Source organism: Grammomys surdaster, unplaced genomic scaffold (assembly GCF_004785775.1).
Source record: "Grammomys surdaster isolate TR1022 unplaced genomic scaffold, NIH_TR_1.0 270, whole genome shotgun sequence".
In the NCBI taxonomy this organism is placed as follows: Eukaryota; Metazoa; Chordata; class Mammalia; order Rodentia; family Muridae; genus Grammomys; species Grammomys surdaster.
Window position 1 is genome coordinate 2,247,225 of NW_021604711.1, and position 15,017 is coordinate 2,262,241.

The 15,017-nt window shown below is 55.9% G+C and overlaps 1 protein-coding gene across 7 annotated transcripts in view; it reads right to left on the reverse strand.

Annotated features, from left to right (window-relative positions):
* Positions 1-163: 163 nt before the first annotated feature.
* The window catches only part of Rai1 (retinoic acid induced 1), a 95,377-nt gene continuing 80,523 nt past the window's right edge, over positions 164-15,017 (reverse strand). For all 7 annotated transcript variants that reach the window (XM_028776467.1, XM_028776463.1, XM_028776462.1 and 4 more), the window contains 4 exons: positions 9,238-14,761; positions 5,650-5,743; positions 1,514-1,563; positions 164-1,316 (listed from right to left, as the gene is read on the reverse strand). In XM_028776467.1, coding sequence (XP_028632300.1) covers positions 1,302-1,316; positions 1,514-1,563; positions 5,650-5,743; positions 9,238-14,745 — 5,667 coding nt within the window. In that variant the 5' untranslated portion in view covers positions 14,746-14,761 and the 3' untranslated portion in view covers positions 164-1,301. The remainder of the gene's footprint in view (positions 1,317-1,513; positions 1,564-5,649; positions 5,744-9,237; positions 14,762-15,017) is intronic.

The window sequence follows — 15,017 nt, forward strand, 5'->3', positions numbered from 1 at the left end:
ATACACACACACAGTTCCCTAATCATCTCTCTGCATACTAGCATGGGTGAGGGACCATGGTCTCCTAATGAGCAGACTCTGGGATCCCTGTTTGTGTCCCCTGGGCCTTTCCCTCTACTCCCAACCCCTTAGGGAATCTGGTTGGTGTCCACAGGCAGCAAACTTCCAAAACAATCGTGGTATCTTTATTGACTTTTTTTCTGAATGCAATGACTGTTTTTTTTTTAACTCTTAAGGAAAATAAACATCTTTTAGAAACAGCTCGATACACACAATCTTCAGTGTGAAGCAATATACTAATAAGAACACTAGTTGTCTTAACATTTACAGTCTTCATATATATTATATATATGTATATGTATATGTATACATATATATACACTATATAACGAGGCCAGATATAATACACACGTTTACCATTTTACAGTCATATGTACAGAAAGTTGCAGGGAAAGGGGGGCTGCGTCAGGCCTATTGAAGCGTGGACAGAGCTGAGAACACAAAACGGACAGGTGGGGGCTGGCCGTGGTGGTGATGGTGGTAGTTGCTCAGGGAAGGGGCATCACTTCAGCCCCGCCCCAGCCAAGGCCAGGTTAGGGCTCTGCGCTGTGGAGCACACGACACACAGCAGCGACACACAGAAGCGAGCATGTTCCCAACATATATACATTCTATATAACATATATATAGAGGGGTACACAGGTTTGTACACGAATCTAGCACTGTCTCCACCCATGAGCCGAGTAAGCTGAGTGGCAGTCCCCAAATCCCATGTTGGTGCTTTGTCTGGGACAGCTGCACATCTGCTAGAGGGTAGCCAGGCCCAGGCTCCTCAAGCATCCAGACCGGGCTCCAGCAGTGGGCGGAAGACTGGAAAGGGGACAAACAGAAGCCATGGGCGCCACTCCTGGCAAGCCCTCATCAGGGATCCAGGCCCGCCACGGCCCTGGACAGATCCATGCCAAGTGCTGGGCCGTGTCCCCACCGGTGGGCCTCTACAGAAAAGCGTGGGTCTGCCCCACGTCGTCCACCGAGCCAGCAGCGCCCCCAGCCTCTTCCCAGGGGCACAGCTTGCATGCCTCGTCTTTTTCAGAGCTTGAAGGGGACTTACACCCCGCCCGAGACCTTGTGCCTTGGGTCTGGCCACTCTGGCCTGCCTTCGCCAAGCCTGGCCCCGGTTTTCTTTGCAACCTAGGCCTCACTCCAGCGCCCGAGGCAGCCGGAACCGAGACCCAAGATGGGATCAAGGACCGGCTGTGGGCGCAGCTTTCCTCTTCCTCGGAGTTTCGGCCACACAGGGATTACAACGGCAGCCTCTGTGGGAGGGACAGGCCATTACTGTTACTGCCAGCCGCTGCCACCCTCTTCCCTTCCACAAGAACCCTGCAATCCACCTTAGACTATGACAACATAACTTTAGGACCCTGGCTGTACCCCTCCCTACCCTCTGGCAGGGCAGGGAGAAACTGGGTTGGGTAGGGAACTCTTTCTCTGGGGGAGCCTGTTCACCTACCTTATGTTTGGGGCACTTCAAAGTAAAATTCTCCTCAATGAACGTGCAACCTGTGAGCAAAGAAAAGTTTCTGTGGTGATGCAGAGTAGGCTGGCTTCCAGTGTTGATTCCGAGCACCCAGTTCCTGCTCTGAACCCTCTCTAGTCCAAATTCCACCCAGAGGTGCAGCCCCTCTGCCTCTACCCTGGTATTTCCCTTCCTGTCCTCCACTCCTATGCACCCCCTGGCCCACAAGGCCATCTCCCTGCTACTCAGGTCTCTCCCAAGCAGAAGGAACTCTCCTTCCCAGACATGCCGACTCCTGTCTCAGTCTCCTGCACAATGGTCAGGAGAGGCCCACGCTCAGAAAGCACCCACGATTGATTGCTTGGGTGACTGACAACTGTGAAGTGGAGCTTCAGGTCCTGACTGGAATGTCAGCTACCAAATCTCAGCCTCTATATTGTAGATTAGTCACAATGCCACCTACTGTGTGCTGTCATGATCCTTCTTCACGTTCAGAGGAAATGTTCCACACGGAAGGGCTTATTCTTAAGAGACAGCAGTAGGAGGTCACAAGGTCCGGGTCTAGATGAATGCCCCAGATGTCCAGAGAGGATGGCCAAGCAGCCAGTCATTATGCCTACCCAGGGCGATGTGCTGCTATCGTGAGACCTTGCCAGCTGCCATCAGAACATGTAGCCATCATCCTCTGGGTGTCCCTTCCACCCATGGGCCTTCCTGAGCCCATCTTTGGCCCCCTCTCCGCCACTGACAGGGGCTCATCTTCCCAGATGTCATCTCCCATCTCACATTAGAGATGGTGCAGAACCTGCCTGTGTTTTCTTCCCTCTTCTCCACCCAGAGGGGAGGGAGGGAGGTGGGTGTCACCGGAGAAAGCTGCAGGAGAAGTTGTCTTCTCGGAAGAGCACTCAGGCAGACATTTGGCCCTGGGGCTATGCTGGACCTAGGTTTAGATATAACCTAACAGCAGGGGGTTGCTACTTCCTAGTCAGCTCAGTCACCAGTCACCCAGCGGCTGAGGGCAGGGACTGGGGTAGGGGTTGGGGGTAGCTTTGGAACTGAATACAGATGTTCAAACTGGACCGCGTGCTATTGCTGTTATGCTCTTGGAAGTGAGGGGCAGAAGGGGATTTCCAATTGTTTCTAGGAGCCTAGGACACCTAGGAGTGGCTGGCCCGAGTGGTGAATTATTGCTGTACTCTTGCCACGTGGCTAGGCACTCTGACCTTGTCACTGGCCGTAACGGCTGTTTCCCAGGGCTCCACCTCTCTGACAGCTGTTCCAAGGTGCCTCCCCTAACCCCAGTGCTGAGGTCAGGAGCCCAATGGCAGGTGCTCCCTCCTGTTGTGGCCTACCCTTAGCTGCCTGGCTCTGTAGTCCCCACCCACCCTTTGAATCTGAGCTATACAGGTACCCGCCTTTGGCTAACAAACACAGGCTACAAGCCTTGTTACTTGTTGAAGGGCCCTGCTGCTGTTGGGATGTGCTAGGCCAGCCACCCGAAGCAGACAGCACTGGGCCAGAAGGTATAAAGAAGCCACTAAACTGGGTATGAAAGGGTCAGGAGCTTGACCCTGCTACTAAATGCCCAATCTTCCCAAGCCAGCCCTGTCCAGATCGACATCATAAAAGTGAGGAAACCAGACGCTCCATGCCTGCTCTCTCGTAAGGCCTGTCAAGTCTCTAGAATGTATGGTTCCACCTCTACCAGACTACCGTTCTCCCCTGCTGGGACTCCTGGCTAGCTCACCAGTCTATCATACAGACGGATGTCTTATCCCCGCAGGCCCCTTTCGGCCTCAGACTTGTCTTCTGCTGAGTGCTCATGGCCTGGTCTGCAGCCGTGCACTAACCAACCATGGCTTAACACAGCTGATGTCTGGGGCCTGGCTCCAATGTCACCTGTCTGGAATCTTCCCCAGATTCCTCCCAGCTCAGACAGAATGGCTTTCTTTATAATCACAGTATCTCCTGATCTGATCTGAATACTGTTCATTGTCAGCTACAAAGAATTTAAAATAACCTGGAGAACGGGCCTCTGGGAATGCCTGTGAGGGATTATCTTTTTAAAAATTTACATTTATGGTTGTTTTGACTGCAGTGTAGGTAGATCTGTGTACCATGTGTGCCTGGTGCCAGTAGAGGCCAAAAAGGACATCAGATACCCTGCAACTGGAATTTCAGATGGTTATAAAGACACCATGTGGGTGCCGAAAATCAAACCTGAGAGCTCCTGAAGAGCAGCTGGAGCTCTTAGCTTCTGAGCCACCTCCCCAGCCCACGAGGGGCATCTGGATTAGGCTAACTGCAGTGACATCTGCTGTTCTGCATGGCTACTACTAATTTTTTTTTTTAAAGTTATTATTTGGGGAGGGGTGCGGTCTTGGCTGGCCTAGAATTCATTCTGTAGACCATGCTGGCCTTGAACTCATAGAGATCTGTTTGCCTTTGCCTTCCAAGTGCTGGGATGAAAGGCATGTGCTACCACACCTGGCTCAAGTTTTATTTTTTAAGTATGTTTACATATGTCTGAGTATGTACTTGTGCACATTAATGCAGTACCCAGAGAAGCCAGAAGAGGGCATCAGATCCACTGGAGCTGGATTTGTAGGCCACCACTATGTGGGTGCTGGGAACTGAACTTGGAACCTCTGTAAGAACTCTTAACTGGCCAACCGTCTGAGCTATGTAGCCCTGGCTGCCCTGGAACTTCCTATGCAGAGCAGGTTAGCTTCAAACTCAACAGACATCTGCCTGCCTCTGTCTCCCAAGTGCTGGGATTTAAGGAGTGCCCCACTATGCCTGGCTCCTCTCTGCTTCTTTACTGATGTACTGTGACCAGCTCCCTTAAGTGTCTGTTGCTATGGCTTCCCTACTATGCTGACTTGGGACTTGGAACTGTGAGCCAAAACCAATCTTCCCTTCCCTAAGTTGCTTTTGTTGCTATTTTATCACAGCAACAGAGAAGTCACCAGACATCTAGTCTTACTGTAGCAGAACATGGCTGTCCTGGCAGTGCCCTTCAGGTTGAGCCCCTGGGGAAGCTGCACTGGACTGGAGTGGGGGGAACACAGAAAGCCCCAGCCTTTGGCTGAGGTAGGTTGGATGGAGAGTGAGGCCGTGCACTTAGGTTAAGTCCACATTCTACACAGGCCATCACACTGATGGGGGCAGAACCAGTGAGGACCCTATCCTGTGCCCACCACCATCCATTCCTAGTGAGTGTTAGCAGCTCAGTCCTACCAAGACTGTTTGACTATGGCTGAAGCTGGCCCAGAAGGCAGAAAGAGCACTGGTAACTGCTCAGGCTGGGACGAGTAACCAGGCCAGAACTGAGAGGGATGGCGGGAAGGTGAGGCTGCACCTCTGGATCGTGTTAATTCATCCTGCCACTGCTCCACTCAAGAGCGGCGCACAGTCCAGCTCTGAGGATGGGGCCTAAGTGCCACCAGGGCCAAACCTGGGCAAGAGTGGTTATCACCATCCCTAGTGAGTAGATGCTTTCTTTATAGACAAGTTCCCCCACTGGATGGATTAAGGCTGGGCTTCCGGATCCTGTGGCCCACAGTGAATGGGGCTGGCCATAGGGCCCTGTCAGAGCCCACAAAGACCTGCTCCACTTTGCACATTGAGTCCTGACAGCCAACACACCAGCTGGTCTGTCTCCACTTCAACCCTGACTCCCCTAGATTTATTTTTCTGTAGTGAGTGATGGGGATGGTGTCCCTGAACTTGGGCAACGTGGTTGCTATGGAGACATCAGGTGTGGAGCACAGGATGCTTGCCCACAATGTACACTGAGCCACACTATGCCCCTCATTTGGTTTCAGCCAGTGTCTAACCTTTTCCTCTGTTGTGTACTCCTATTCATCCTTAAAAGCCCGTCCACCCATGTCCCTTTCTGAGCTTTGCTCAGTTCTCGTTTCTATCATTTATATCTGTCTTCCCCTCAGAGCTCTGGGAAGTCCTCAAAATCAGCAAAGTAGGGACTGACCCTCCCATCTCCACAGCCAGAAGGCAGGCAGAGGTGGAGAGAACAAGCGATAAAGCTGCCGAGGCAGGGGAATGCCCTGGGCATCGCATAGGATCTGGGTTGAACCAACTGTACTCAGGCCTCCAGAGCCAGCTCTTACCTGTGTCATTGGCACATGGGTAGTGGTAGGTGTGGATGCATCCCTTGTAGGAGCACGGGATGGTCGCTCCGGCTTCATGACAGCTGGTACATGGCTGAAGAGAGAGGAAGGCAAGTGAGTCCTTGTGTGTTCCAGACAGGCCCAGCAGCACTTCTGCCAGGATGGCACCGCAATGCGGCATAGAGGGCTATGCCCTCAAGGGCTGGCCCTCTGCCACCTCCTGGGCTGGCACACTGCATGGGGGACCCTCTTGGGCTAGTGGTGCTGGCAGCCACCATCTGTCAGGTGCTGCTTCCATGCTGGCTCTGGTGTGTCCGCAGCCACAAGAGGTGTGGCTTTCACAGACCTCCACTTTCCAGACGGTGAGACAGGCCCCTTTCATGTGAAAGCAGGCAAGAAGCACTCTACCCAATGGCGGCAGATGCACAGAAATGAGCTGGGGGAGGAATCGGCACAGGACCCTCCAAGAGGCTGAGCTCAAGAGAATCTGATGACCCCTACCTCAAGAGTATGTCCAGCCCGACTTCTGCGGGACTTCAGAGGCTATAGTTGGCTAGAAGACAAAGAAGTCTAATGGAGGAGTGACACCAAACATTGGCACGGGGAAAGATAAAGATGGGCCTTGGCCATCCCTGTCCCCAAGCCTGTCACCACAGTGGGCCGTGAGGCAGGAGGGAAGCAGAGGACACAGCAGGCTCACAGACTAAGCACTGCAGTAACAGTGTACTTGGTGCCAGGCATGGCTGCAAGTCCCAGCACACAATGAACTTCTCGAGGCCAGAGAAAACGGAGCTGGGAACAACTCACAAGCTCAAAGTTCCAGGCAGATCCTAAGCTGCAGCCAAGCAGGCCCAGGCTGTCCTGACAGGATGGGTTCTGTTCTAACGCTCTGTAGCTGAAGTGGCCAGGAGGGATAGCACAAAAGGAAGACATTAAAACAGAGGCTCTGGGTAAGCCACTCGAGGACTTAAGAGCCCCAGGCCCATCTCTTAAGGCATCAAAGGAAGCACAAGCGGAGACTCCAGGGTAGACCAAGTCTCATGCACCCTTAGAAGCATTTCAAGACTCTTATGGGGCCCCCTGTGGCAGAGTCCCAAGCAACTCCCGAGGCAGGGCTCTGCTGGTTGCAGACATGAAGAGACTAAAGCACAGAAGGATGAAGACTATTGTCTTGCTCCCAGTTCCCTTACAGGGGCCATAGCTGATGAACTGTGCCCCACTTCTTGGCCTGAGCACCCACACCAGAGACCACCAGTCTCCTGAGGGCGATTTAGCCAAGCCCCCCCCCCCCAGCCAAGAAATGAGGATGCCACAACCTAGGGATGTGGGCAGCCTGAGTGGCTGAGTCCAGGAAGTGCCATGAGGCAGCAGGGACTGTGGACGACAGGAAAGACCAAAGACCTGGCCAGTGTACTGCCTGGGTGCTGGCATTCTGGGGCTTGCAGAGGAAACAAGGCTTCCTGGAGATATATCTGAACTAGGGTCTGCCTGGTGCCTAGAGTAGTACCAAGCCACTGAGGCAGAAAGCAATGGGCTGAAGAAAAACCCTGCAGTCCAGGAAACCTGGGAAACCCTAGTCTATTCTCTAGCATATTCTAGGTGGCCATGTCATGAGCCTGTGTCTATGGGGTACAGTCTGGCAGCAGGTCCCAGCTGCCAGCCAGAACCACCTCTGGCAGCCAACCCTTGTCCAGTGAGGGCCTCTTGGCCTTCCCTGTTACCCTGAGTTGACAGGGCTCAGCAGAGAGCTTCCTCAGTTCCACAAGAGATTCTGTGGGTGCCAGGAGCACGGGGCAAAGCAGGGTACAGGGGCCTTTCCTGCACTCACCCATGTTCCTCCTTGTTTATGTCAGGTTGAGGACGTGAGATGACCTGGTGCCAACCCTAGGGCCCAAAGAAGCCCTGCATGGTGCAGGGTCAGGACAACCAGCTGGACAGGGGCTCCATCCAGGCTTGGGGTTTTTTTCCTTTTTAAAAAATGATTTATTTTTATTTTACATGTATTGGTGTTTTGCCTACTGTATATCTGTGTGAAAGTGTCAGATGTCCTGGAACTGGAGTTACAGACAGTTGTGAGCTGCCATGTGGATACTGGGAACTGAACCCCAGTCCTCTGGAGGAGTGGCCGGTGCTCTGAACTGCTGGGCCAGCTCTCCCAGGCTTGGTGCTTTCTAATGGAGAGACGAGATTTTAAGGTGGCCATAAAGATGAAGTTCCCATGGAACCAGTGCCAGGCAGGAAGAGCATAGAGGTCCAGCACCATGTATGGCTGGTGTCCTGCCTGCTGCATCAACTGGCTGAGGGACTGGAAGCTGCAGTGTTGTCTCTTGGGCCCTTCTCACCAAGGTAGGCAGACAACAGGGCCCAGAGAGATTCTATAGTCATCACCATGGACAGTCCCTGAACTGGGACAGATCAGGCCATCTTGACATTCAATTCTGGAAGGACTCTGTCTTGCCAGGACCAGCAGCTCCGATTTTGGGTAGTATGTGTGGATAGTATGTTCCAGCTGGGCCCAGTGGAACACAGAAACTGTAGCACATACCCTGGGGCCTGATGGAGAAATGTGTCTGGCTGTAGCCCCAGAGCCTGGAGCCTGGAGCCTCCACAGTGGTCCCCAAGGTCAAGGGTGGGGCCTGCCTAGGCAGAATGCTTCTCAAGAACTGGGACAGTAAAGTCAGGGGAGGAGGGGGGCACTGAACAGCTGGGGTCCTCTAGGCTCAGCTGCCCATAATGTGCTGAGGGAAGAAAGGGGAGGGGGAAGCCAACAGAACTGGCATGGCTGCCTAGCAAGAAACAGTGTGGAGGAGTGGGTCTGGAGCCTCACTGCCCAGGAAATCAGGGCAGAATCTGCAGAGGTAGGAAATGGCCTTGCTGCCCTGGGGCCAAAACTTCAGGGAACATAGGCTCTGAAGTGGCCTCTGCCAGTCCCCTTGGCCTGAAGAATCTTAGCTGCAGCCACAGCTCAGAATGCTTTCTCCTTCCCAGACCTGTGATCCCAGATACAGCCTTAAAGATCAATAGGTGTTAATGTACTAGGTCCCGTGACCTTGCCCCACAGGAGAGGCAGAGCAAGGGTGGACGGGAAATGGATGCTGCAGTCCCAAGTTCTCTGAAGGGATGACTTAAAACTGGAGGTCTGAGCTTCAGGGCTTCTGTGGCCAGGTAAGCCAGGGCTGCCAGGACCAGTGTCCCATGCTTTAGCCACACGTTGTTTAGAAGCTATCCCCTATGTCCCAGTTCAGGGGGAGACCAGGTCATCTTGACATTCAACTCTGGAAGGACTCTGTCTTGCCAGGACCAGCAGCTCCGATTTTGGGTAGTATGTATGGACAGTATGTTCCAACTGGGCCCAGTGGAACACAGAAACCGTAGCACATACCCTGGGGCCTGATGGATAAATGTGTCCTGCTGTAGCCCCAGGTGTGCTTCAACTTGCCTCCGTACTCCCTCAAGGGACTCTGGGGCTTGAGGCTGTGCTCTCTGGCTATGGACACAAGTAACCCACGACAGAGCCCTGGAGACACTTCTGCCACCTGTTGGTACTTCAAAATCCCCTACCCCACCCCGGCTGCTCTAGCTTCTTACCATGTCCACAGCTACCTTCATGGCCTCCTGCAGCCCAAAGAGCTTCCCGGCCACCAGGTACACCCCGCTGGTCCACACGGCACAGGCCTCATGTACCCAGTGTTCCTGGGTGTCCCCACCAGGCTCTGCAGGGGCCTCTTTGCTGCATTCATGTTTGCGGCTCTTGTCAGCTGGGGCCACCTCCTCACCCCCGTCCCCCTGACCGTCACAGCAATAGCAGCTCTGGAGTCGCCGTGACAGGCCCCGGGCACTGGTGCGCAGGGAGCCCTGCTTGGCAGGGTCAGCTGGGCCATCAGGCCTGGACAGCCTCCCCAGTGTCGTGGTGGTAGTAATGGTGGTTGTGGTAGGGGTGGCAGCCATGGTGCTGCCTGCACATTCCAGGCCTTTGAGTGTTCTCTCAAGAGGCAGAGAAACCTCCTCCAAGGCGCCCTCCAGCCGCACCTTCTCCTTCAGTTTTGGCTTCTTTTTTGGGAGGCAGTGTTCAGGGTAGTAGGGGCCACAGAGGTCCCCAAGGTCCTTGAAATTGGCCGGGTTTTGGCAGAGGCAGCAGACAAGGCAAGAGGTACTTAGGGCCTTGGACACCACAGGCCCCAGATGCATGGTGGAGGAGAGGGGCAGGGAGGGCCTCGGCTGCAGCACAGAGCCTCCAGGGAATGTGGTCAGAGAAGCCCCAGCTGGGTCTGAGGAGGAGGAGGTGGAGGAGGCAACAGAGGAGGAGGGTTTCCAGTGAGGCTTCGGCTCATCCCCTGGGGAGTTGACAACAGTGCATATGGTGGTGTACGCATCTCGCTTCTCCACCCGCACGAAGGGCGAGAAGGCTGGGGTGCGGCTGTCTGCCCTTAGCCTCTTGCAGGAGGAAATGTATTTGAGTCGGATTTCAGGCTCTGCAGGATCCATAGGCAGGACCTGCTGCTGCCTTCTCCGAGTGGCACGTCCCTTACAGGGTGAAGCATGAGTGGTCTTCCCCCGACCACGGCTGAGGCGCTTCCGCTTTGAATAGCTGCTATAGCTGGCTTGGCCTGGCTGCTTCTGTGCCCTTGTCTGGGGCTGGCAGGGCCGGCCTTCAGGGGGCTGGGAGGCTAGTCCCAGCTCCTCTGTCTTTGGCTTCTTGCCTCCTCCACTGGAGTTGTCCTCACCTCCACCCTGAGTGCTGCTGGCCCTGTCGTGGGGAGCGAGGATCAGAGCTTGGCCAGGACAGGGCCGCTTCTCCAATGGGCCTTTGGAGGGTCCCAAAGCCCCAGTCCTGCCTTTTCGGCTCCTTTTCTTCGGTGCCCGAGCAGTCCCTAGGGATGGCAGGGTCTCTGGGGACATGAAGGCCTCAGCTTTGGGACAGTCAGCAGCAGAGGACAGCTTCTTACTATTCAAGAGTTTACCTTTGAGGGACCTGCTGGCTGGGTTTCTGCACAACAGATCAGCTCCTGAAGCAGCTGGTAGCATCTGCCCTGCACCCATTCCTCCTAAACCCTCTTCTGCCCCAGCTGGACTGCCCCCTGAACGTTTCTCAGGTAGGGCTGGGCTCCGGGGTGTCCCAGGAGGGGCCCCTGCCACTCTGCAGGCAAGTTTCTTGAGACCAGGTGAGGTGATCTTCTGTACTATGGCCTCCAGCTTGAGGCCACGGCCCTTTCGGGGTGGCAGCACCTTGGTCCTCACAGCACTGGGCAGGGATGATTGTGTAGCCAACCCCATGCATGCAGCAGGTGGCTCCAGGGGTGGGGGTGGGGGTGGCTCCCCACTGCCCCTGGGTCTAGCCCTCTGGGGTGAGGCCATCCTCCGTAAGAGGCCTGGGGAGCTCTCTGCCCTCTCCTCCCTCCCATCCACCCCACTTCCATTGTTGCTTCGCAGGATGAGGCTCCGCTTTTTGGTGGGGACAGGTGCCATGAAGGCTGACTTCCTCTTGAGTGTGTGGAGAGGCCTATCGGAAAGCTTGCTCCCTGTACCAGGCTTGGGTATTTTGACCCGCTGGCTCATGCGACCTTCCTTCTGGGGCCCACTGGAGACCTTGAATGCAGTGGGTAAGTGGTTGTTAGCAGGGAGCTTCTTGGTGGCACGACAGTCTGGGATCCGGCTCCCTGAGGGCCGCCGTCGTTTGGCATGGAAGACCTGCTGGGGCTTGGTGCGAGACCGGAGGACCATGGAACGCTGGTCTTTCCCAGGCATGCCAGGAGAGTCTGGCTCCTTGGTTTTGGAGCCCATAGGGCTGCTGTCTGAGGCAACAGGCAGGGCAGCAGGGTTGCTGGGGCTGGAGGCAGCCTTGGGTGACGGTTTTCCCACCCGCTTGCCAGACTTGAAGGCAGCTCGCTGTTTACCTCCGAGTTTGTCAGGAGGTGTGGGGGTGGTGGTCAGCCCTGGAGGGCCAGGAGTTTGGGGCTCACTCAGAGCTGTAAGAGAGCGGGTACACATTCTGGGGATCCCTTCTGACAGCCCCCGGCCTGGGGCTCCAGCCCCCTCTGCCTGTCCCTGTGGGGGACCTGTGCAGGACTCTGGGAGCAAGAGGTCTTTGGGGAGTGCTGGCACCCTGCATGGGGAGTCTTCAGCCTCAGGCAGCCCCCGGTGTACTCGCCGGCTCCGTAAACTTTTACCCCGTGGCACAGGCTCTTTCTTAGCAATGGGCCCCTCGGGAACGGCAGGCTTGTTAGGCTTTGGGGCCAAGGAGCCTTGTGAAGTGCTGGAACTACCTGGAGCTCTCTCCATCTCTGGCCCTTCTTCCCCTGGCTTCATATGTGACAGAGAAGACTCAAACCAGCTCTGGACCTTTGATTCAGCACCCACCGAGGGGCCCAGTAGAACAGCAGGCTCCCCAGAGAGGTGACATGGAGAGACCCAGCCAGCCTTGGTATCCAGCACCTCCTCTGCTTCCTCCTTGGTGCAGATCAGGGGTGCCTTGGGGGACAATGGGTCCTGCAGACTGGGCCTCTGCTCAGGGCTCCCCAGCAGTTCACACAGAGAAGAGTACTCCTCTTCAGCTTCCAGGTCCTCCTTCCTGCCAGGGGGAGGCAACAGTGGCAGGTCCCCAAAGTCAGTGGAGGAACAGCAATGGCGGCTATCCTCCAGCCACTGGTCAGCCTTGCCCACCTCAGGGCACTGCAGCAATCCACCCACTTCCTCTTTCACCCCATCTGCCTCCTGCTGCTTGAAGTCCCCAGACAGTGCAGCTGCTGGCTTCCCAATGGCATGCTCTTCCTGGAAACCCATGCAGGCAGAGGTCTCATGTGCATCTGCCTTGCCCACACTGTCTGAGGCTTTTGCACCCTGCTCCAAGCCCTTGGTAAGCTCACCAGGGTGGAGGCCCCAACGAGGACAAGCATCGCCCAGGTTCTCCTCTGGCCAAGCAAAGGGGTTGGCACCATCCACTGAGCTGGCAGTGGTTGTATCTGGGAAGCAGTCAAACGCTGCAGCAGTGGGGTCAGGAGTGGCAGTCCCAAGCAAAGGCTTGGTGCCGAATGACAGGGGGCTGGTTGTTTTCTTCGGGTCAGTGGTAGCAAAGGCCACAGAAGGGTCTTCAAACAGCCCCGGACTGAAGTCCTTGGTGCTGCCGCCCTTGTCCAGCTGCAAGGGCTCAGGTAGGGTCTCTGGCTCCCCCGGCTGTGACCATGAAGTCTTGGCCACAGTGTCCAGGCAGGTGCTATGGTTCTCCAGTGAGAAGGGTGGCTTGCCACTGTCCTTGGGCAGGCTGGAAGCCTCAGCCCAGGCCTTGTCAGCCTTCTCAACAATGGCTTCCTGCAGTCCCAGGATCTCAGAGGCCAGATCTTCCTGTGCCAGGGCACTGAGCAGCAGCCGCGGGCAGTCCCGTTCGCCTGCCACAAATTTGGAGAAACTGTCTAGTGGCAGAGTACTGTGCAGGCTCTGGAAAGAGTCATCAGACTTGGTGGACATGTCATCTGGTGAGGTGACAGAACAGGTGGACACAGACTCAGGCTTGGCCTTGGAGTTGCTGTTGACCCTGGCAGGACTGCCCCGGGCCTGGCTGCAGTAGAGGAAGCTGCGCTCTAGCGGGTCCTCAGAGCCACTCAGGTAGTCAGCGTCTTGTGGCTCAGCATGAGTGGACTGTGGTGTGCTGCTTGGCGGCTCAGACAGTGGTGTGCCTGCTGGCTCAGCTGAGTAGCCACTGCCCTCGGGGCTACAGTGCTGGCTTTTGTGCTGCTCTGGAGTCCTAGACACAAGGTTCTTGACCCCTTTCTTCTGTGGCATGGCAGCTTTGGAAAGCAAGAGCTGCTGCACAGTGTTGGAGATGTTCTCTACCTGTGAGGTGAGCGCTGTGAGACTCTGCAGGCTGAGATCTGACAGCAGGCTGTCAGGGAGCTTCTCTTTTGGCAGGGGCTTGCAGTTGCTGACCTGGGGCTCTACAGAGCCGGCAGCATCTGTTGGGGATGGGTTGAGCAGGGGCATAAAGTGGCTGTGGTCCGTGATGCCTGTGGGGAAGGCCCCAGTACTAAGCGGCTGCTGGCTATAGGGGAAGTTCTCCAGATTGGGCATCAGTGGCGATGGGGTGGAGCTATAGGAAGGGGAGCGACCCACAGACCGTGCAGGGGAGTGGCTGGAGCTCGGGCTGAAGGTCTGGTAATACTGTTCTGGAGTCCTGACAGCTGTGTCCGGTGGACAGTAGCCCTGGCCTTGTTGTCCATAGTGTTGGTACTTCGCAAGGTTCTGGTAGTGGAGTGTTTCCTGGGTGTGGTGCCGGCCTTGAAGGGCTTGCTGCTGCTGCTCGTAGCCAAGGCGGCCCGGCTGGTACGTGTGAAGATTCTGGACCCGTTGCCCTGGAGCCAGGCTTGCATTGGCACTCATCGGCCTGTCATGAGGCTGGGCAGACGGTGCTGTGCAGCTCTTGTATGAGTGGGGCCCCTGCCCACCACCCTGCACTGCTGGGGCATAAGTAGAGGAGGTAGGGAAGGACTGGGAATGCTGGGGAAAGTGGCTGCCCTGGGGGAAGGGCAGAGGGGAGGCAAGGTCATTCTGTGGTTTCTGCCTTTGGAGTTTAGGGTAAGCTAGGGGCTGCTGAGGCTGTGGTGGTGGGACATGCAGGCTGTGAGTCCGGAAGGGAAGCTGGGGGCCCTGCTCAGGGTACTGCCTGTTTGGAGGCACCACTGTCTTCTTCATCAAGTTCTCCTCATACTTGCTCACTGGCCCTGGCAGAGGCTGTGGCTGAGGAGGAGGTGGCTGTGGGCCCCCCCAGGCCTGAAGACCCTCCTCGCCAGAGTAGCGCCCTGGGTAGGGGCTGCTGTCTTGAACATAGCTGGGGAAAGCTGGCCTCCCCTGCAGGGATTTGCTGCCTCGGTGGTACTTGTCTGCAGCTGCCGTGGCCACTGTGCCAGAAGGTGTACCAGTGCCACCTTCATAGCCTGTGTAGGGCTGAGGGCTATAATAGTCCTTGGCCAGCAGTCGCTGCCGATCACAGCTTAGCCCAGCCTGACCCGGCTGCCTGTAGTTCTCCAGGCGCGATGTTTCCTGTGAGGTTTGTGGGTAGTTTTGCTGTTTGCCATGGAAACCACACCTTTCTCGAAAAGACTGCATGGCTCGGGCTGGTTATCTGTGAAGAGAAAGGATGGTGCAGAGGGAAGACAATTCAGACAGGCCATGGTTTACTCTCTACCTCAGCTAGCATCCCTCCCTGCCACCTTCCCACCAGCTGTGCACATACTGGCAACCTCTGGGTCTGAGAGGTGTGCTGCTCTAAAATCCTGCTTCCATGGTGAGCTCCCACTGAAATGGATAGTCTAAACAGGCCGCACAGAGCAAGTCACAGTGGATGGCCACTCCAGGCCCTCTTGCCAGCTCCCCCTGTC